This window comes from Glycine max, chromosome 14, assembly GCF_000004515.6.
Source record: "Glycine max cultivar Williams 82 chromosome 14, Glycine_max_v4.0, whole genome shotgun sequence".
NCBI lineage: Eukaryota > Viridiplantae > Streptophyta > Magnoliopsida > Fabales > Fabaceae > Glycine > Glycine max.
Window position 1 is genome coordinate 29,481,160 of NC_038250.2, and position 24,118 is coordinate 29,505,277.

Here is a 24,118-nt window from a genome sequence, read left to right on the forward strand (position 1 = left end):
TTTCATTTCTTTTTATTAATCACTTATATTTAAAAGAAAATGTAATAAAGAAAAAAGACAAATAATAAAAAAAATATGACTTAAATTTTTTAAAATATTTAATAAATGATTGAATTTTATTCTGAATCTCTAATAAAATTTTTATTATTTTAAGTCTTCGATATGTTGAAATTTTTATTTTAAATTTACATCATTAATTAAATAATAAGTATTATCTTATAAATTAAAATTTTTAAAATTATTAATGATTATAATGGTATCATATTATAATGTCATCATTTAATTTGATCATAAAGACTTAAAACAAAAATTTTAATATGCCAGAAATATTAAAAAACTAAAAAAATATTAAAATAGAAAAAAAAATATAGTCTCACAACAAACAAATACAGTAATTAAGTAGGACTAATCAGTTCTTAAACTGTATTAATAAAGCAGAGTGATATATAGTGAAACGAGCTCACCTTTTTTTATAAGCACGTGTCACTTAATAACACGATCTTTTAACTGAAATTAAACAACTAACTAAATCACATCACATAAGATTACAGTTGCAGAAAAATGAAATTACTGTCCGTTAATCCTTGCATCGTGCTTGTTTGTATACTTTGTACCAGAGTTAATATATATATATATATATATATATATATATATATATTTAAAAAAAAAAAGGAGACAGAGAAACAGAATAATTAAAGGCAACAGGAAAAAACAAAAAGGTTTAGTTGTCATGGCAACAGAAATAGAAATATCCATCCACACGTGGATCTCAGTGCCGCGCCTCAGCGCGTGTTCATTGGTATTTGAAAGCAGAAAAAGCAAAGAAGATACCATAAAGAGACAATTATATTGGCACCTCCTTCCAATTTCCATTATCATTTCCTTCCCAAACCCAAAACTTACTCACCATATATTCTTCATTCTTCTACTTCCATTAATTCCCCTAAATTCAGAAGAAGAAGAAGAAAATGAGAAACCCATCACTACCAACATTAGCAACAACCAAGACCAAGGTGAAGAACAATAGTAACAAAAGTACCAACAACAACAACAACATTGGTACCAACTACTCTCCATGCTGCAACAATGTTGGGTTGAAGCGAGGGCCATGGACGCCAGAGGAGGACGAGGTGTTAGCGAATTACATCAATAAAGAAGGAGAAGGACGGTGGAGAACGCTCCCGAAGCGCGCCGGCCTTCTCCGCTGCGGCAAGAGCTGCCGCCTCCGCTGGATGAACTACCTCCGCCCCTCCGTCAAGCGCGGCCACATCGCCCCCGACGAGGAAGATCTCATCCTCCGCCTACACCGCCTCCTGGGCAATCGGTACACATACCATCTTCCGTTTAAGGGTTTAGGTTTAACTGATCAATTATTCCCACAAAAATTAGGGTTCTTACACTTTTTTTTCTAACTAGGGTTTATTAATTTGTTGTCTCCACATTGGATGTGGCAGGTGGTCTTTGATAGCTGGGAGGATTCCTGGAAGAACAGACAATGAAATAAAGAACTATTGGAATACCCATCTAAGTAAGAAGCTTATTAACCAAGGGATTGATCCAAGAACCCACAAGCCTCTTAACCCACCATCTATTGCCGTTCCTTCTTCTTCAACAACTTCTACTATTCCACCTTCTAAACCTCCTCCAGTGATCATCACCAACAACAACATTAACCCTTTTCATCACGATCTCACCAACATGTTTAACCAAGGAGTTCATCTTAATCATCTAGGTCAACATCACCAACCTCCTCCACTTTCTAATCCCTGTGATAACCATAACCCAGTACCAGCTGCTGCCACCGATGATGTTTCTGCAATGGGTTTCATGGACAACAACAACGAGGATTGCAACAACGATGGTATCAACATCAATTATTACTCCGACGATGTCTTTTCTTCCTTCCTCAACTCTTTGATCAACGATGATGCTTTTGAGGCGCAGCAGCAGCAGCACCACGTGCAAACAGAGATCCCCACACCCAGTGAGCGTAGCATTAATCCACTGCCATGTGATGATCGTGTCGATGATCATCATCTGGGTTCAATCACCACTGCTTCTGCATCGCAAGGTTATGACGATGAGCTTGGGGTTCTGTGGGAATCGCCACTCGTGAGTGCTACTTTCAGCCAACACGTTAACGATCACATCACAAAGAGGGTTCATGATCACCACAATCAATAGTGTCTAGTACTGTTGTTATTATTGGTTACCAGCTTCATCAAATACCAAGGGTTCAAAGAATAATTGTGTTGTTGTCCATCCTGTGAAAAGATGGAGAGAAAAAGTAAGAAGGACATTAAAGAAAGAATTCACGTTAAATAATATTCTTGAAGCTAGCTCTGGTCTTTAACCAAGATGAATAACGTCTAATGATTCATATAGCCGAACTTACTTAGTCGGATAAGTTTTCATTGTTGTAATTGTGTTGTCGGTGTTTCCATATATAAGTTGTTGTTGCTTTTGTTGTATTGAAATTTTAGTGATGTAATTTCATGTCATGCACATTTAATTTGCCTATAGCTTTCTGCCTTTGCTCTCTATGCAAAACAACACATTTTATTAATGTACTACGATTTGTGTTTTAAATTATAGTACTGTTTTACATCAATGAATTCATGTATGCAGAGTGGAATCTAGATTATTTTATACTATGTGTGTGTCTTTTTCACTTTAAATAAACTTCACTCTTCCATCATTTAAAAGATAATTTTGTTCATGTTCAATATTGATATTCTTAGTGTGAATGAAAGAAGTTTTGCTTTCTTATAACAATCAAAGAGTTTGCAAAAGATATTAAGAAATATATCAAACTCTATGAATAATGTAATGATATATACATTATGAAATTATCCGTTGTGTAAGATATACTATTTTATTGAAGACAGAATCTAAATGGTGGAGAATAAATCAATATCTAATGGACAAATGAAAGCATGGAAATGTAAAGTTCTACAATATTAATTCAAAGTTATAAAATGGACTAAATTAATAATCATATGTATAACTCTTCATACAAGTGCATACATACATGCATATGACTTACCTTCAAGAGCAAGGTTGATGGCATAAACATATGCATTAGTACTCTTTCTGCATGTATATATGGAAACATAAGCACACTAGGATGCGGAAGTTGATATCTCTGTGTAGTTTCTTGAAGTTTGCATGACTTTATATTGCCATCATGAAGAGGTCAGGTCAGCGGGTACAGCTGCACAAAGTTGAAGAAGCACAAATCATTCCTTACATTTTGAGGCGTAACAATGAAGAATTTACGTTAATCACAATTAAATTGAGTGTATTTGGATAAGCTTATTCAGTAAGGTAAGTTTATTAGTTTTGTTATCGGCCGTACAAGGTATCTTAACCCTTATTTAAGGTTGGCACTCATTACAAGGTAATGTTATTTACCTTACTAAAAAAATCAGATTCAATGAAGTAGATTCGAGAAAAGAAAAAGGAAACCCTTTACCTTAGTAATTAATTAGATTAAATTTAAATTTTAAGGTCATTTGCAATCTCACCTTTGAAGAAAATAATCATTCAATGACTTTTTCCTCAGGTTTATAATAATGTGTCAAAGTCAACCTACTCTGACTTCACCTACTATAATGACCATTAATTATTTTATTTTGTTAAAAAACTTAACTAACTCTGACTTCATCTCACTTTGATGTTAAAAATGAAAATTACCTACTTTATGCTTGCATAATAAAATTCACCCTCACAGAAAATGTCGCATGGCCAATATTTGAAGCATATGAAATTCTCCGATATATATAAGTACTTTATGCATGCTGCTCACAATGAAATCAACCTGTCTCTATAACATATATAAGGGGAACTTGGCTGAACAGCATGCCATAAAGCGCTATTAATTGGAAAGCTATAGACATCTGACGATAAAATGAACCTCCGCTCTTAGATTAACTAAGAAGCTCAACGTCTGGAATCAAGATGGTACATGTAATAATGAGTCAAAATGAGAAAAGAAGATATAGTGTTGAAAACTCAAGAAACTACTTGAATGGCTAAATATAGAAGAATTAAACTAGAGAAATTATAGGTTGTGTACGTAGGATTACCTATAAATCGGTTGCTATGTAACGAATGAGGATGGCGATATAGCTCAGATGTCTTCCATTTATTCGCTACAATAATTAAAGCAAGTCTCAAAGTTAGAGGAGAAATCGATATCATCAATTAGTTCAAGAAAAAGATCCCTACTCACGATCTTCAACAAAACCAACAAGAAAAATAATCTTTGGATACTTAAGGGCTAATTGAATGATACTATTGATGAGGAGTAACTATATAATCTCCCAACCAAATTTATAACTCAATTTTCAATTAACTAAATTGTAAACTAATTTAATAACTAATTGTGTACTTTCCCTTACTTACCTGTACTCTTATGTTGTTTTAGATTGTTTTAACTAAATTTGTAACTCAAAACATAATTAATATTATATTAAAAAACTAAAATGATAATTATTTATAACTCATTTTTTCTTATATAATGATTATTATGGAAGAGAGAAAGTAGTAACTTCTGGAAGTGCACATTTGCGCTTACAATATTGAGATTGTACTATCAAATAAAATGCATGCAAATCGGCAATTTATAAATCCCAAATGTAGGAATAGTCACGCATATATAGCTAATATAGACAAAATATTTAATCATAAGACAAGTTTCGTTCAATCTACTTAACCGCCTACTAAAAGTAAAATGAACAAAACCTAATCACAAAAGCAGAACCTAGCTCCATGCTTAACCATTTTGCAGTCATCAAATGAGAAACAGAGGGTTAATTGCCATGTGAGGTAGAACCGTAATTAAGCAACAAACACTTAACTATTGATATTAGTAACTAAATATGAGATTTATTAACCACACAAGAAAGAACAAAATCAAATAAATATCAATGCTCGTATCAACTATTCAAAGTAGAAGTTCATCATTAATGCTTCACCACTAAGAACAGAAGCAAACAATGGCTAAATAGTGTCAGGCAAATAGTCACCAGCCAACATGAGTCAAAATAAAAAAAAAAAAGCCTTTGGCAAGTAAAATTTAAAAATCAGAGAACCAAACTTTTTCACTAGCAAAAATAAGAAACATAATCAACAACAACATACTACTTCAAGAGTCTATCACCAAATACACTAGAAATAGAAATTGAGCAAGCAATCAAAGTCAATAACTTGAGCATACTATCAATATATGATGTTTACCACAATCCCAGACACAACTTTTTCATCTATGCAAATGCATCACAGTTTTCACCCCCAACAAGTTTCCTCTTCATCCGCTTGCACCTCAAAAGTAATGTTTATCCGAAGTTAATTGAATTTGATTAGTTACTCAGTTGGGTAAGTTGGAAGAGAAATGATATTTAGACACCCATAATTTACGAACACTCCATTAATATTTTTTATTTTTCTTTACTTCTCTCTCTTCCTGTTGCATAATATTACCAATTTTATCAATTATTTATCTTTATTCTCTTTCTATCTCTCTTGGAGGTGTCTATACCTTTGAGTGTGCAAGAATCATTTATCTGGTTGGAATCAATGGTGAGTTATTAATTTCGGTCATAATTGTCCAGTCAATTTCCTGCCAATTGCCCATTAGGAGGGCCACCTCGATGTGTGACAAATTTTTCATTCACTTCAATAATAGAAACGCTCGGTTCTTCTTTGATTTCTGATATATTTTAATAGGTGCATCATAAAACAAAGTCAAGGAATTGCACAATTTCCCCCTCAATTAACAAAATCCATACGCCACCAATAATTACTTTTAATTTCTTCAAATGTCTTCAATCGTCTGATTGTCAAAGGTTGTGGCTGGGGTCAGAAGAGCCAAAGAAGGTCGAAGTGAATAAAAGACAATTTATTGTAACTATAATATTCCTTAATATTGGTCTCATTACAAGTTTGGAGAATCAGTGTACTAACTAGAGTTATCGAGATAGTAGACCCTGATATAATGGTTTTGTTTGATTACCCTGTACAACTGTGTATCCAATTTTCTACTTTTTGTCCTTTGCAATTGGACACCAATATTGATCTTGGGGGAGGACCAAGTCTCCCAAGAAGAATGTGAGAACAAGATTGACTTTCTCACATATAAAAAGCTAATGTTCGGTGATGAACTTAAGGGATGCTTCCGACATGAGTAAGAATTAAATGAAGGTTGAAATCTCTATTGAAAATGGTGGATGATGAGAAACCATGAAAACGGTTAGTAACAATGATGGTCACTTGAATACACTTCCACACTCAAGTCACGCTAAAGTGATCTAGAATTAGTATGTACCTCTTAATGGTGCAATTATCCACTTTATATTTGTATCACCTGACATGATAGACTCTAACAACGTTTTTAATATGTTGTTGAGGCGGATTCTGAGCTTAAAAATCCCTTTTCATCACATTTATCATTATACATGCTTTGCTTTGAAGATTTTCAACATGGAGATTGGATTCCTCATCAACAACTCTCAAGATCTACTCTCATTTAAAAAAAAAATTTAATATCTTTCTTCTTAACTGATTAATAAAATATGTTTAAGTGCTCATTGTGAAACTCAAAAAAGTGACTCAAGAACGTAAAATAAGATCTAATATTAAAAACAAAAACATGAAAAGTTCTTAAATCCTACGTAATACCATCAAACTCACAAAAATAATTTAAGAATCCAAAATTAGTTTTATCACTAAAGATATTTTAAGACAATGACTTTTTATTTTATTTTTCACAAATATCCTTGTTCAAATTAAAGCAACTATGTTTGAGACATTGAACATTAAATATAGACATCTCTCCCACAACAAATTTAGACATTGCTAATTTGCTATCAATTATAAATTTATAACCACCCACCTGTTTAGTTTATTATCTCACTATTCAGTTAGTCATTAAATTAATAGTCTTCATGAGAATATATATATATATATATATATACTAACTAGATCTTCATCTTTCAGTGGTTATTTATTAGGCCTCGTATTAAACTAAACCCCAATCCAAAATAATTTCAAACAATTATGTCCCAAATTTTTTTTTGAAAGTATGTCGTAAATTACTAATTAACTATAGAAGAGATTTTAAGATAGGACTAAACTAACTAGTCTAACTGGATTGATCACGAACCATTTCACGGACTTATTTGGTCCATCCTTTTCAATCTAATAGTTAACAAATTAGCTATTAATCAAGTACAAACTAAACCACACAAACCAATCCTTGTGCAAGCTGTCTCACCCAAAAAATATGTAATTTCATCCTGAGTTTCAAGTCTTACATTGATAATGGCTTGTAGACCTGAACCATACTTTCAACCAAAAGTATACATGTTATTTATTTACCAAATGCTTTATTATTTTAAATTTTAAAAAAATATATATTAATAATAATAATTCCTTAATTTATATTTTTTATTAACTCAACTCTTATTATTTTTTTATAACTTATAATATGGTTCTTATAATTTAATTTAAAATTTAACTTGAGTTTTTTTATACATTCATGTTATTATTATTATTATTATTATTATTATTTTAATCACACTTCAATTAATGTGTTTATTGGTTTAATTTAAAGATATCGGCTATAACTTATCATTCAGCTAAGAATGTTTACTTAAACCGTAAATTAGTATTTTCAGTTCAGTAATCTGTTCAATTCGTGATTCAATAACTCGTCCCAACGTAAAACCAAATAAATTGGTATTAGATTTGGGTCATCTTTAAAGTTGTCCTGACTGCACTTGGTATAAAACTATATTTTAAGGCATATAATTTTTTAAAAATTGAAAAAGAAAAATATAATGTGTTCTACTAAACATTCTAATGATATTGTAATTTTTATAAAGAGAAAAAAGTTATATACTACCATGTAAAAAAATTTAATGAGTTATTTAATTATAATTTATTATATTTAATAAATTTATTGATTTTTAAAATAATTATCTTAAAATAATTTAGATAATAATTTATAATTAAATAAAAATATAAAATTTGTTAAGAGTCTGCAAGCAATGACTCAAGAAGAGTGTGGCATGTTCTTGGAAGGTTAGAAACTAGAGCCATGTGTTTCTTTTCGTAAAAAATGTTAAGATATTATTTAATATATATTATTATTTGTTTTGATGCACTTGTATTTAGGATTGGGCAATCCATGATCCAAATTACGGATTATCCAAATCATAATGCACTTGAGTACACCAAAGGAAATAGTGAAGTGGGTTGGATAATTACCAGAGTGCCATCATCCTTTTGCCTTGTGGGCCATAATTAACTAAGATGCTTTGTAAGAAGATCCAAGAGAAGTGAAGCGTTCTGAAGATGATTTACTTCTGCGTTTTTTTTTTTGTCTTTTCGTACCTTTTATTGTATTTTGGAAACCAATTTTCGAAGGAAAAAAAAAACAGGTTACACTGTCAGTACCGAAAGGTGAAATGAAAGCCCAACATTTTATGCATAAACTAAGCCTGAGCTGGACCAAGAAAAAATATAGCTAAACTAAAAGAAAAAAATTATCAATTTTAGTTATAATCAGTTATATATATAATTATACAATCAAATAATCAGTTATATACAATCAAATAATTGTTCAACGCATTTCTATTTACACATCTCTTTGAGATTGTGCGGATCAGTGATCAAATAATCAGTTATATACAATCAAACTTTTTTTTTCAAGGTAGTGATTGAAACTTGAAAGGATTAAAAAGAAAAGAAAGGTGGGATAATTATTACTAGCGGTTGATTGCATGTCAGAAAAGTTATATGTATTTAATATTATTTATAAAAAAAATCTATCAATTTTAACTCCCTTGGAGAAATTTTAAAGTCTGAGCATTTTTGGAGAAATTATAAGGCGACAAATAATCTAACAAAATAGTAATGATCCTCAACTCAACTCAACTCCGTCTCAAACTACCAGTCTTCGCGACTTGCATATTGACTTCAACTTTGCAAACTGTTTTGACCGTTTGATATGCAAATTTTACTATGACTCTTTGATTTTTTGTTACAATACAATTTGTGTTTGAGAAAAACTAAAGTTCACTTTTATAGTATGGCAAAAAAAAAATCTTTATTTTGTATGATTCTACTTTAAATATTTATTTGATAATACTACTCTCACACTACAAAAAATTTCCTTCTTCGAAAACAAAATCATATTACCAGCATTGTTTTTGTACATATACATATATCGGAAAGAACATAAAATAATTTTTTTTCTTTATACAAAAAATGTGGGAAAAATTCTAAAATTTGAAATACTTTTTTCTCTATGCTTATATGCAAGTAATTGGATGCCTTGTACAACTTGTTAAGGTGTGACATTTCATGCATAGACTAGTACACACGAGATGTACGTATTAAGTCAATTAATATTACAAATACTTATATAAAATATTTATATTACATAAATATTTATGTTTTAAAATTAATATATCACTTAATATAGCAACGATGTATATTATTTGTACATGAATCTCTTTAATGTCTCTCTCACATCTCATTGATCTTTTGCCGGAAAGTCTTGGGATTTTTTAGACGGGGGGCTTGCCGGTCAAGAATTTGAGTTTTGGCTTTGTTTATTCAACACATCTTACCTCGTTTTTAAAATCAGAAATGCTTATTTATGTAGTCATTAAACAATAAAAGGGATATCCAAAGCAACTTAAGGTGTGCCTTTTTTTAACGTACAATAGCAACAACAAAACTTCAACCTAAGATGATATGCAAATTATCCAAACACCACTACCGTTAGCCCAAACCTTAGTAAGTTACTAAAGGTATTGTTCGATGTATGAAAAATGAATTTGTTATCAAGTTTTGGATTCAGTAACTTTTGCTACATTATTTAGTATGTACGGTACAATTAAATTTCTAATTCTGAATATAATAACTTCATAAAACTGAAAAATAACCAAGCTATGTGAATTTATTCGCCTAGCATATTCTTATTATATTCATGCGGGAGAAGAGGAAACAAATAATCGTCAAGATATAACCCAAACAAAAATGATAGAAATAGCACAGCTACAAGTAGAGATAGAAAATAATACGCACAAACACATGCAAACAAAATTAACCATTCAATTCATCATGCATTCGTACGAAAGATTAGTCTCTACCTCTTAGTCGAAAAATACTGAGCACGCACAAAGTATTGTTGTATGGCAAGCACTCACCCCGAAAACTTGCTACATGGAGAACTGCATGCTCGAAAAAGACGAAGTTGAGCATTCATTTCATGGTTGGAGTTGAGGCACACACATTTGAGAGCCCTCCAACCATCTTCATTACTCTCCCAGCTACCTCAACTTGGATTCTCATTTTAAAATCCAAAATTTGGATCAACCAGTCACAATGTGGAGAAGGGAAAGTTGATAAGTGGCTAGTTGCTGTTCATGTATTTTGTTTTGTGACATGCTGTTAGGTCGGAGCAGTGAGGAATAGTAACTGAAAATCTATGGCTATGGCTAGGTAGATGCTTGCATTGGGAATTGACTGTTAGATTTGAGAATCCAGAGAACTAAGAATGAAGGATTTCATTGACCAAAGTTACCAAACGTTCTCCACGCCATTCAAACCAACTTTCCTTTCAGCTTTCAAAGTCCAACACTGCTTCTTCTCTTGAGAGTGGAAGAGATAAACGGTGTCTTTTATTGTTCTAACGAACAAGTTTAATTAATTATCTTGAAATTTGATTAAATGTTCTAATCCACCGACTTTGGAGAAAAATAAATGTGAAAATGGAATATAAAAGTTTAATGTAAATAACTGAACAAAATTTTACGGGAGATAGAATTATGGATAAAGAATAGAAACCTAAACTTGAAGTTATTTTAACACTTAAAGATCAAAAGATGTATCATAGAATGTTTATATATTCTTACAACCTATGGCAAAATTGTGATCTCTGAATTTTCAAGACATGCACAAAACTGTTTAAATCTTTGGAGCCGTACTAGTCAGCCATTCTTCCAAACTTCATATTCCCTTCATCCAAGATATCAACTTGATTCCTTTTTTTGGATAATTTCATAGCACTTTGAAATCCATTCTGTTCATCACTAAATTGGGCAGCTGTTTTAGCCCGCAGTTCTTCCAAAGTCTCATCTTCTTTTGCGTGCTCTATCAACTGAAAATAGTAAGGACTATTAGTTCTCAAATACTTGAAATCTCAACACACCTTCTAGATAAACAATAAAAACAAGGGGGTGGGGATTCACTTTCTCATCCAAAATTTAGTTTCACTTACCAGGTGCCTCCCATAGAGATGGGTGCTTGCAAGTGCCTCGCGGGCATTTTTTGCCTCCTGCTGAGTAACATACTCTACAAAAGCAAAGCCTCTATGGCTTCCAAACTTCATTGGCAACCTTAAGCTTTTAATCTGAACAGTTTAGAGGGATCAAATATGAGTGAAAAGAAAGCAATAAAATGCACCAGAAAACTGAATCCACATGTTTTGACTGAAATAAAAACAGGTTTAAACAAAATCCATGTGAGGCTCATGCACTAGGCTATCCTTTTAGATATCAGCTAAAATTTAGCTAAAACAGGATGGAAAATTAGGATGAAATTGTCATATAACTCCTCCTATAAACAATGGCTACAACCAATTAACACAGATTGTTGGGATATCAGGTCCGTTATTTTAACTTGCAATAAGATGTAATATGTCTCAACTTGGCATAGATCTCACTCCAATAAGATGTAATGTAAGATGAAACTGAGATCATTTGAATTTGGCATACAAGGTAACTGTACAAAAATCATGTGCAAGTCCAGGCTCATTATTCTGGAGCCACTAAAAACATAATTTCACATATCTTTTTAATCAGCAGTATGGAACTCAAATATTCAATATTAAACCAGTCTTAAAACCTTGTAGCAGGTTACTTATTGCAAACACCTTAAAAGTGATTCAACACCAACCAACTGGCATAATATGTTTCCGAATTTTGATCCGCTCAACTAAAATCCAAAGCATTTTCATTGAATGCATCAACCTCTTATAATGTGGATTTGGACCTAACTCAATTCTAGAAGCTAGCTCATAGGATTGTCTCTTATATATTCTTTCTTAGCCATATCTCTAGCCGATGTGAGACTTGACTTTTCCCTAATACATCCCTCATGCCCAGCACTATTGGGCTTGGTGCGTGAATGACATGGTGGGTGGTCAGTTTAATAGATCTAAGATAGGCTTTGATATCTTATAATGTAGGTTTAGGTCTAACTCTATCTCAAAAACTAACTCATGGGGTGAGGGTTGTCTCACTTATATATTCTATCTTGGCTTTATCTCTAACCAATGTGGGACTTGAGTTTTTCCCTATACAACCACAGATATAAGATAACTACTGGAAGTTGGTATACTACCTCAGGATGTGACTGGTAATATATGCATTCAGAAATAATTTTGAGAGGAAGAATATATATTTACTAGCAAATGGTACAGATTAGGGATGGCAACATGAACAGTTTAGGTAGGGTGCTATAAATGTCTGTCCCCATACCAACATTTAAAAATATAAACCCGTACCCGTACCCGTACCCATATTCACATTGGTAGCAACTTCAAAACCTGTTATAAAATTAAAAATCTTAGTTATAAAATACCATAAATATATTATGCGGGTATGATTAAGGTTGGGTGGTATAGTACCCAAACTTGCATCCATACCAGCAAAATTTTGTAGGTAAAACTACTCACACCCAAACCCTAACTTATTTGATGGAAAAGTACCCTATACCCATTGAAGGTAATTTTTAAGGGTACTCATTGGATTTGGATCCGAGTGCCACCCCTAGCATAAATTAATTCTCTGAATAGTAATTAATCACCTGGCCAAATGGGCTAAACAATCGTCTCAGGTCCTTCTCTGTTGCCTCAAAAGCAACATTTTTTATGTGCAATTTTGTTGAACTCCTATCCTTATCAATTTTCTTTTGTTTTTGCCCATCATTCTTGACATGACAAGGTTGTAAAATTAGAGCATGGCTGTCCAAAACAGTCCCCTGAATCCAAAAAATAAAATAGAATTAAGAAAAAATCAATAGAATTAGGATATCAAAATGCAAATAACATGTAAATACCTGTAAATCTCTGCAAACATTTGTAGCAGTTTCAGGGGAGTCAAACTCAACAAATCCAAACCCCATAGAAACATTTTTCCCATTTTTCAGATGCTTCTTCACCTACTTGTGAAAGCAACAGAACCAACATAAGAGAAGCAACAAAACAAAAATATGAAATACAGCTAAGTCATTATGAGTTAGCAACTAAACCAATACCTTGACACTCAAAATTCTTCCCTCTTTCATGTGTTCACTAAAATGTTTCCTTAGACTTTCATCTATAGTCTTGAAATTTAGATTCTTGACAAACAGGGACCGAGCCTGAAGCATGACAGATTAGTTAATAATTAATAATGAAGAACGAGCAGTATGGATTAGTTAGAAACATCTAATCTCAGCAATTTAAAAATATAGAATATTTTTATAGTGGCATCATGATGCAAAAATATAGATAGATGACTAATTTCATTATTGGCAAGTAGAACAGACTCTAGCATGAATTCCCACATCACTCCACTCCATTTTAAAAATCATGACAGCATTATTTTTTGAAATATAAAATGCTCAGTGACATATTGAAAAGACAGTCCAGCTAAAGGATATTTTAATTAATCCTATGATACACACTGTGGTTAGAGACTTGACAAGGCAGCAACCATGTATCCAACTAGAACCCTAGAGAACATATACAACGCAAGCACATACCTCTCCTTCCAGGGAATACATATCCTTCAAGATTTATTATAATAAATACAGAAAATGAAATTTGCAATTTGGGGTACTGTTCTTATAAACTAGAAAGTATAGAATGGGCCAAAACTAAAATGAGTAATGGCCTTCATGAAAAGTTATAAATGTTTAGGGGATAAATATTGTTACAACAATAAATAGGAAAAAGGAAAGAAATTTTTTTCCTCTAAAATTTAGGGAGTTAAATTTCCATATTTGCAATGTCTGTCTTTTCAAATAATTATTGGTCTTCTTGATTTTATGACCATCAGACTGAAGTATTTTGCTGGCATCAAATAACTTTCCCACAGAGGACTTTAGCAGGTAGTAAAATGTTGAATGAGTGTCTTATTTGTATCCTTGTTTTATTGTCATTTGCATATAAAAGGGGTTAAAACATTTCTCTGCTTATGTTCTTCTTCTGACCTTGTCTTACTTTCTCTTGTCCCCAAAACACTAATGCATCAGATCAGAAAAGACAATACCACATAAAAGTAGAGGAAAAGGATTTAATTGGTCAAACCTGTACTCTGTCTGGGTCAATATCCACATCTGTTATTCTTTCCACCTGTTGCTCCAACATCTGCCTCTTGGCATCATTTTCACCAATTACACTATTCATTGCATTATTTTTAGAAGTTGAACATTGGCTAAGAATATTGGAAGGAGCCCACTCCAAGTATAATGGAGCATCTCTACATTGAATTGAATATGAAACAAGTTAATAACCTACAATGAATCAAGATGGGAAAGGTTTTGGAACCCCCATCATTAGCATGGGCAGCAGATTTATTTATATAGGTGTTGGAACACCTATTGTTAGCATTTATGATTTTTTTTTTTTGGGAAGAGGTAGGTGAAAATTAGTCGGGGATTTGGGAGACTGGACAATTTCAAATTGCCTAGACCACTTTCATTTTCTTTAGCATTCAGAACCTATCATCACCTTGATACCTGGGATTTGCATTAATACAATATACAAATTCTGTTATTTCTCTGATACCTATCATTCCATTTCTTTTTTCCTATGCTCTACACATCTCCCACACTCCTCCCTTTGCGTGTAAGAGAGAAAGAGTTCTGACAAAACCATTCTCACTTGATGCTTTCCATTTTCCAAATAACACAAAGAAGGTGGAGCAGAAGAGCTGTAGCTTGTACACTTCAGACCTGCCTAAAACTTATTGCTAGCATAGCAATAAGTTTATTTTCTTCTTTTTATGAAAATCAAAAGAGAAAGAAACAATAAATTCATTCATGGAGGACAGCCTAAAGGGTAGATTATTCATTGATATAAGTTAAATAAAATTAAAATATTAATGAACACTACTAGGTGAAACTTATGACCAGAAGAAAAATAGATTATTACTTGTAACGCTTGTAAGCTAAACCTCTAAAAGCTGCTCGAGCTTCCGCTGGTTCGAGGAAAACAACCTGAAATATCATCTCCAAATAACTCAGCTTGACATAAATATCATTAAACAATGTAACAGTGACAGCGATAATGTTTCCAATACTTGACTGCTGAAGACAAAGTTCACCAATCCACTAAATAAGAAAAGTAAGAAACAGAATGCCAAGCCAACAGTATATTCAACTTCCCATACTACAGAAAAATTACTGTCATCTACAGCACCTGGCCAAAAGTAGAACATGCAGGATCCAAAGGTCCATAAAACAAAAAATAATAAAACTTCTTTTCCCCATAGATAAAACAATAATAGTATAAATATTGTATTTAAAATGTATAAGCAACAGGTGTATAATTTACAAGCACAAGATTGTTATTTTTTTCTTTTGGATATTTTAGAATATAAGGGGGTGTATTGGATTGGAATTTTAAGAGACTATTTTGGCATAAAAATGTCTAGTGGATTTTAAAAGACTTTGTCAGAACTTGTAAGATTTTTTTAAAATACTTTTATAATCAAGATTTTATAGTTTGGATTTCAATGTATTTATATCATAAGAATTTAAAAGATTTGAAAGGACTTTATTGATTTATAAGATTAGAAAGAATTCCATGGATTTTTAGAAATCATTCAAAGTTACAAGAGTTTATGAAAAAGATAACAAAGAAATTTTAAAGTTTGGATTAATAAAAGTTATAAAATTAATACGATTTTTCCAATCTTTTAATAGCCAATTGATTCTAGTTTTATATTATTTAAATTTAAATAGAAGTCTTGATTGAATACCACAAGACTTATTTAACAAAAAAAAAAAGTCTTTTAAAATCCTTTAAAATCTTAATTCAATAGACCCCCCTAAGACAGTCTCATATCCACATACTCTGATGGAAGAAATACTATTAAAACTAGAATAAATTAATGAAAATGAGTTAGAAATAAGGACAGAAACTAGACTATAAGATATGATAATAAGCTAGCAAATATCCAACATAAACTGTGGAGGCACATCATAAACATAAAAAAAATTGAGAAAGAATGAAAAAGTATACCAGTGCCAATGTCTTTGTTGGAGGGAGAATTATTTTATCCAAACTACCAAATTTCCCAAACATCTTTGCAAGTTCATTTTCTGTAGAACCATATGGCAAGTTCTTAACTAAAAGCACATGATTACTTCTTTTTAATCCATCTGTTTTATTATTAGCAAGTTCCTCCAAAGCCTCCACATTCACTCCAGCATTTTTAAATGCCTTTTTTGTCTCTGAAATCACTTGAGTCTCTCCCAGAGCGATACGTACAGCAAGATCATCAGCTTCTCGGTCAAGTAAATCACCTTTATTGACACCATATTTCCGAGCGATGTTTTCCACAACCTATTAACATTAAAACATGATTAAAAATACAAGGAAATGTGCTAGCAGAAAGCAAAAGAGAGCTTTTTTAAGAAACATTTTAGGAAGAAAAACCAACAACAATAATGTTAATTCTATTACACAAGAAAACAAGATCTCCTTCGCAAAAGAAAATGATATGGGAAGAAAGATTTTATGGTCAACATAACATATGAATGTATCAGAGAATGAGAAACGCCAGCGCTGCAATTTCTCCAGCTATCAATGCCTCCAAAATAACAAAATGATACTTATACAACCCCGAATCAATTTTTTTTTATAGAAATGCAACTTATTACAAAGAATATTACAACTTTAAGGAGGAAAAGTATTTTTTCGAAACAAAGAATACCAGTCGACATCGACAAAAAGTTATTCCAAAAACACAAACTCTGTGGCTTCTAGAAATAGCTCCACCGAAACAACCATTAGCTGAACACTATTGTGAGGCACTGAAGCCATAATAACAACCCACCCTAAGTTAAGGGGTAGAGAGGCCATCCTTAAAATGAGAGAAATCCTCTCCAATCAGTGAATTGATAATTGGTAAGATTGCACATTGCCACAATGTTATTTGTCAAATCCTTGAAACCTAATAAGTAGAAACTGTTCCATAGTATGAAGAGAAACCCGACACTCACCAAGAGGCAAGAACCCTCCAAAAACTTACCCCATGAGAAAATATTGCTAAAAGTGTAGGATCAAGTGACCAATGGTTTCTGAACTAGAGCAGCACAGGGCCACAGACACACATGGGACAGCACAATAATGGGGAAAAACTGAAAACTAATAAGAAAAGGTTGTTATTTTATTTGAAAAATTAAGATATTGATAAGCATAATTCAGAATTTTAATTTACTGTTGACTACTCAGCTATTCAACAAAAACTGAAATACTAGAATAAGGGTTTGCAATTTATCAAGTTTCAAGAACATACTGTATCAGGACGCATGAACAGACTATTCCATGCTCTAGTATCTCCACTAGCTTCATCAGCTTTCCGTTTTTCCTCTCTCTGTTGTTTGAGGGTTTTAGATCTTTGGTCCTTCAAAACATTGTTCCTACAAGCAATTTGCAAACCATAAACTATTCTGATAATTCAAAAAGAATGACATCAGAATTTTAACACTGTTCATAGTGCAATATTTGTGTTTTACATACTCTTGATTATCTGAATGTCTTTGTAAAGCTTGCATTACATGCAATAATCTTCCTTGAAAGATTGAATTGTCTAACTCTTCTTGAGCCCTGATAACCAATTATCATACTGTCATGTAAATTATCAGAAAAACAATTTTACTAACATGTCAGCATATGACAAGTACCAGCTGAAGTTTTGAAATAATGGTAGTATAAGACAAGGTAGCAGCTTTCTGAAGCCTATAGTTGTAGCTACATTTAAGATGGCAGGGGATTACACAGTACCAAGTACCAACCTACATTTGATTTCTTGCAGAAAACCTCTTACTCAAATCCCAAGAAGTTCTTAGAATCTTTCAGATCTTCTTAACAACTAAACTGACCAAGCAATATATACTATTTTGACTTCATAGTCTTAATGCAAAATCCAGATTTGGAGCATTAAAGTATAAAAAGAAAATACTATTTTTAGTTTAAAAAAAGTATTATTTAAAAGAAACAAGGGCAAACACAACTTTTGGAGTAGACATCTCCTTAGATACACAGAGAAACATAGAGAATGACCAATGGGGTGGAACATTAAAAGGTCATAAAAATGATCCTGTCCCAGCACAGATTTAAGAACTATGGGCTGAGAAGAATACTTGAAGATAATAACATTTCATTCAGGCCAAATACAAGAAAAAAGAAACTTAGAGACAAATCATAGTAAAGTCTTTCCCTCCTCAGTCAGTTTTACCAAATCCACTAAAGTTAAACAGAAGAAATTGTTCCAAACTGAGAAGACAAACCTAAAATTAACCAAAACCATCAAAGAACCAACTCTAGAAGGAAGTGGCAACAGGGAAGTCTAAGTAGTAATTAGTAAAATGGTCCAAAGACCATTGTCAACCTGGAGATTCACTCTATTACTCTAAAAGGAAATGGGTTAACTTGACACTTTAAAAGATTACTATACAATATCAAATGACCAACCACGAACTAAAAGATTAAGACTTACAACAAAACAACAGTTGATATAATATAAAAAAATAAAAAAGGCAAGACAACAACTTCTAGGCACCCAATTGTTACCTGGCTGCTATATCTGGAGCTGTATAAAGAATATATGCTATTCCTTTGGATCGTTTTGTATCTTTATCAACAACTAAATGAACCTGTGAGACACTTCCAAAGCGACTGAAATGTTCTTCCAGTTCCTCCTCACTGTAACAAAACAATGGAATGATTCAAACCAACTAGAAATAAAAAAACAGCATTAAGTTCAAGTGAATCCATAAAAAGCACCTATAGATATAGGTATTGAAGGTAATTCAACTTGCTTAATTAGGACATTCTTTTTGGAAATAATGTAATTGGAAAAGTTGCCAAAATCATATCACATTCATCCATAAGAGAATTCAAGAAAAAAGAGAAGATATATATATATATATATATATATATATATATATATATATATATATGTGTGTGTGTGTGTGTGTGTGTGTAAATAAGTACGTGGTCATATATGGCAGATTACGGACAAACAACCGACAGGAATCAAAAACTCCTTTATTGTCTTCTGATTTTGATAATTGCCCCCCTTGCTCAGTGACATTAACTTGAGTCTTTCCATGGGTAACATCCTCTCCACTAGTATCTTCTTTACCCTCTAGGTCTACCTCTTGAACACCATTTCTTGGATCACAATTCTCGTCATCTTCACCAGCATCACTATGATCATCTCTATCATTGTCAATACATGAGGAATCATTGTCATCATCATCATCTTCATCGTCACTACTTTCAGAATCAGACCACTCTTTGGTCACCCTACTCTTGAAATAGTCCATATCAGAAATGACTTCATCACGTTCAGGCTCATGTGACTTGTTGGGTTCAGAATCCTCCAGAAAACCATCTTCGAATGAGCCACTCTGATCACTTGCAACCGATGCCCCATCATTATCCTTATTTGGCATTGCTTGTTTGTTGCCAACATTGGTCACAATCGACGTATCATTCGCCCACATTTTAGACTTAACCCGAGGCTGCATGACCTGAAGAAAATCCTGAAGCTGTGGGTCATCAACATCATCACCAACACCACCCTTCGAATTTTCTCCTTGTCCCTTAGCTCTAGAAGGTTTCTCCAAATCCGGGGCAGTCACTTTATCGTCTTCCTTCTTCGAATGTCGACTCCACGGACGAGGAAGATTTGCATCCCCATGCTTTCGAGCCACCTGCTTGGTTAACGAATTGTAAAACACATTTCGTGGCTTTCAGTCTCAATAACACAAATTTGAATTGACGACATACATACATACATATATATAACAGACCTCACAAATAATTCTAGATGTCCGAAGGAAATTTTTATTGAAATATCGAATGGCTTCCTGAGCTTCATCTTCAGTACGATATCCGATAAACGCAAATTGGCGACTCTTACCATCTCTGAATTAACAAGCAAGTCCAAACAAAATAGAACAGTTATTATAATTTCAAATTCTATATTGTGCTTTGTGGGAAGAAAGGGAAAGTGTAGTATAGTACTTGGTACGCATAAGCTTGACATCGGTGATTATTCCTCCTTTCCCGGAAAAGAATTCCCGCAGTTCGTCCTCTCCAACATCTTTTGGGAGATTCTTCACGCATATCCTCGACCTGCACAAAAGTTTAATCGTTCATTGGTTCTCATTCAGTGTGGAGTTTTTACCTTTTTATTAATTAAGATAGAGATGTGAACGAGTTGGGAAGGGTGCACTTACATGACGCGGTCGCACTTGTTACAACAAAACTTCACACAGGGGAATAGGCTAAGGTGATGAGAATCATGAAACATGTCAAATAGAGTCTAAAGGTCCAAGGATAAAGCCACCGAGAAGGATGAAGGCCCATGTAGAGAAGGATGAAGGCACAGAGGCAGAGACACTATCAAGATCATTAATTGTTGCTGAAGGCTCAAACTAATTTGAAGGCCCAAGTTAAATAAGTTTTTAGTTATAATTTATTTTTATTGTAATTTTGGCCCAAACTGTCTAAAAGGCCCATGTCTATTTTTATCTTTTTGTTTAGATATTATAAGTATTTGTTTTTGTTTTCAATAAAAAACTTTTGACATTTTGTGTGCTGCGCAGTTGGGAGGGATATACTTACAGTTACAGAGCCACGGGTGTACAATGCCCATGTCGGTTAATTTTAACTCATTTTTTTTATATATTTTGCTGTGAACTTGGTACCAAAATTATCGGAAAACAAATGTTAATCACAGCTCTTGGATGGGGCATTGGTTAATTAAGAAGTTAAAAGAGAAAAAAAGTATTTAGAGATGGGTAAGATTATGTTCATGATTTTGTTTACACTTGTATGATATTTATAATAAATATTATTTTATTTTTAATTTTTAAAACAAAATGTGTTTTATAAAAATGAAATTAAATTAATTTTTAAATTAATTTTACATTTATTATTAAAATAAAAAAAATATTTTTGAAAAACATATTTTATATGTATTTGAGGGTGGACAAATGCAACCCCTCATTTTAATAAAGTCACCTATATTTGTGTCAAAATTTTATATTTTGCACCCCTTGAATTTATTGTTTGCAACCCCTCACTTATTTTGATGTGAAAATAAATAAAATTCCTTATTTTAATATTTATACCTCTTATTTTTATGTGTTTGAATATATTATTTCTTTTTCTCACTTTCCTTATATGTTTATTATTATTTTATTTACATATTGATTTGAAAGTCTATTTTTATCTATTCTTAAAAAAAAAAAAAATCAATAGTTTTTTATTGCTTATCTCATATATTTCATTTTACCGATTCATCTCTTGGTCCCTTTATTTTCTCTGCACACATTTCTTCCCTCTACGTCTCTTGTTTTCTTTTACGACACTTTGATCCAATTTTACATTGTGCAACTAAGTAACTTGATTCATGCAAGACTTGTGATTACAATTCATTTTCTTTTCACATAGACACATCTTGATTAAGTGGTAACAACTCTTGCTTGAAAATTATGATTTTAACATTTGTCTTTTATTTTCATATGCATTAATGATAGGTTCAAAAATCTATTCAGTAATTGAAGTTGGGGTTGTTTAACCCTACTTTTACCTTGGGTAAATTAGACAAACCCTAGTATATATGGTAATTTTTATTAGATTTTTTATGAAAAATATATTGTCCCACTTGCTTCGGGTCCTAGATCAGTCACTAGTCATCGCCACTACCACCACTAGCACAACCACCACCATCGTACCTTGCCTTTGATGCCTCCACCACCATCACCACCATTATCGTTGCCACCATTATACCGCTTCCTTCATTGTTACCATTGTCATTACCATTATTCTACCCCACCACCATTGTCATTGCTACTACCATCATTCATCATTGTTATCATCACTATCACCATCATCATTCCACTACAATCATCGTCACCACCGCCTCCATTGTCATTGTCGTCGTTGTTGTCACTACTCCACCAACCACCACACATAATTTTAAAAATATAATTGGTGATTAACCTGATCAAGGCATTAGGTCATTGGATCATCACATTTCTACCACTACTACCGTCACAATCATCATTCCACCATCACCGCTATCATCATTGTTACCATTATTCCATCCCCACCACCATTGACATCGTCACCATCACCATTCCACTGACACCACCACTATCACAACTCACATCACTGTCGTCGCTCCTACCTCGTTACCTTTGTCATTGTCATTATTTCATAGTAGAGTGAGATAAAATTAAACGGTTGAATCATTTTATTTATCTTCAATTTTATAACATCTTTTTAAAAACTAAAAACAAAGAAAAAAAATTAAAACTATTTTTGATTTTTTAAAATTTCAAAACTAAAAACGAGAAATCATCCCAAATGAGACTTAAGTTTTTAAAATATTCAATTTAGTTCTCAATTTTTTTAAAATGCATTAATTTAATCCTTTATGTTGAATTGGATTGATGTTGAGATTTTAAATGTCAGCGGCTTTCTTTTAATAATAGTGGCTAAACAATATCGAAATTAAGCCTTCCCATGATAAACTTTTTATCTCACAAAAAGTTATTTTTGTTTTATTTAATTAAAATAAATTCCTATCATATATTTATACTTTTATTGTGTTTCCCTCTAATTGGACCTAGATAATTGTTCATGTATTATACTACGTTAATTAAGTTTCACTCATAGGGTTTTAGTAGTTAAGGCTATGAAATCTATCTTAATGCCCCATCTTTTTCTTTCTTGAATCAGTACCAACTACCAACACATCAACTTCCTAACTTACAGTTCATGGTAATGTCATATGTGACTCGCATTAAAAATAGTCCCAAGTATGATATCTCTGTCGCACATTCCAATTTCCAACAAATCTCATAAGCAGCCCATGCTAATTAGTTTTATGAGACATCTGAGCAGTATAGAACTAACATCTGTGTATGAAGACCAGGTTATAAGATGAATATAATAAATGTACACCATTTCAACCACCGAACAAAATAGTCCATGAGACATATTAGTACACGTGGAATCCAAGTGATAATATGTACGAGTTACCTTGAATAACGTGAGGCTATTGTTTGAGCTAGCCTCTGGTAATTAAATTATATATGTAAACTATTTACATGTCTGTTTGTGACATATTTGTCTGTGTATATCAAAAAGTACTAACAAAGTAAATAATTCAGAATGAAAATTCTCTAATTAGTTTGATTTGCCATCCCTTTTCATGAAATTAGAGTATCCAATTTCAGGAATTGTGTAATGACCTGCAATAAATTTCACAAAGTCAAACTCTAATAAGCAAATTAGGAAAGAGGGTTATCATTGAGAACTCAAGAAAACAAAGCTACCTTAAAGAACTACACTCAAACCCAATCTGTAAAACAATAGTTGATGTGATAATTTTTTCTATCTGCAATCTCAATCTGAAACAGTAGCTGTGTGATAAATCTTAACCCCAATCAAACAACAATAAAAAAAATCAACCAATGACTCTCTTTAATCGTTCCCTTACTCCACCTTTTATCCCACCTTATGCACAAATAAGTCAAAATTGTAAAATATAGTAGTTTTGTTAGTTTTCGTTTTGTTTTAGGTTATTGGGTGCAGAAATTTGGACAATTTGAAGAATTGGATGTCGATTTTGTGTGATCTACTTATATGTCTGACTATTTTTTTTATTCGGCGGGTATGAATTTTGAATTTGAACTATATATTCTGTTTTTTTTTAGTAAATTTCTATCTTTTATGTCTCACGGTGAATATTGGGTGTTCTAAATGAATTCAACTTTTCATTTTTGATAAATTAACATACGTAAA

General features: G+C 32.4%; 2 protein-coding genes and 1 long non-coding RNA gene across 6 annotated transcripts; 1 reads left to right on the forward strand and 2 right to left on the reverse strand.

Annotated features, from left to right (window-relative positions):
• The first annotated feature begins 968 nt into the window (after positions 1–968).
• On the forward strand, positions 969–2,223 carry W2 (R2R3 MYB transcription factor W2). Its single transcript, NM_001254563.1, has 2 exons — positions 969–1,324; positions 1,455–2,223. The coding sequence occupies exons 1-2, from the start codon at positions 969–971 to the stop codon at positions 2,182–2,184; spliced, it is 1,086 nt and encodes a 361-aa protein (NP_001241492.1). The 3' UTR covers positions 2,185–2,223.
• LOC106795992 (uncharacterized) lies at positions 2,100–10,623 on the reverse strand. 2 transcript variants are annotated; one of them, XR_005888525.1, is made up of 5 exons: positions 10,164–10,623; positions 8,272–8,397; positions 4,089–4,154; positions 3,047–3,214; positions 2,100–2,264 (listed from the first exon to the last, which is right to left on the reverse strand). It is a non-coding gene; the product is annotated as an uncharacterized lncRNA (long non-coding RNA). The 2 variants fall into 2 exon arrangements; XR_005888524.1 differs by lacking the exon at positions 8,272–8,397 and having other exon boundaries at positions 10,164–10,601.
• Positions 10,624–10,875: 252 nt separating this feature from the next.
• On the reverse strand, positions 10,876–20,684 carry LOC100798742 (multiple RNA-binding domain-containing protein 1). Of its 3 annotated transcripts, none has more exons than XM_026125303.2 (15): positions 20,539–20,683; positions 20,324–20,434; positions 20,110–20,224; positions 19,286–20,010; positions 18,863–18,994; positions 17,810–17,896; positions 17,586–17,709; positions 16,307–16,630; positions 15,215–15,279; positions 14,369–14,540; positions 13,333–13,437; positions 13,135–13,236; positions 12,883–13,056; positions 11,294–11,425; positions 10,876–11,173 (listed from the first exon to the last, which is right to left on the reverse strand). In XM_026125303.2, exons 1-15 carry the CDS (start codon positions 20,610–20,612, stop codon positions 11,000–11,002), a joined length of 2,616 nt encoding a protein of 871 aa, XP_025981088.2. In that variant the 5' UTR covers positions 20,613–20,683; the 3' UTR covers positions 10,876–10,999. The 3 variants fall into 3 exon arrangements, with proteins under 3 accessions (XP_025981088.2, XP_040865324.1, XP_040865325.1); XM_041009390.1 differs by lacking the exon at positions 10,876–11,173 and adding an exon at positions 12,593–12,622 and having other exon boundaries at positions 20,539–20,684; XM_041009391.1 differs by lacking the exon at positions 10,876–11,173 and adding an exon at positions 12,581–12,622 and having other exon boundaries at positions 20,539–20,684.
• Positions 20,685–24,118: the final 3,434 nt, after the last annotated feature.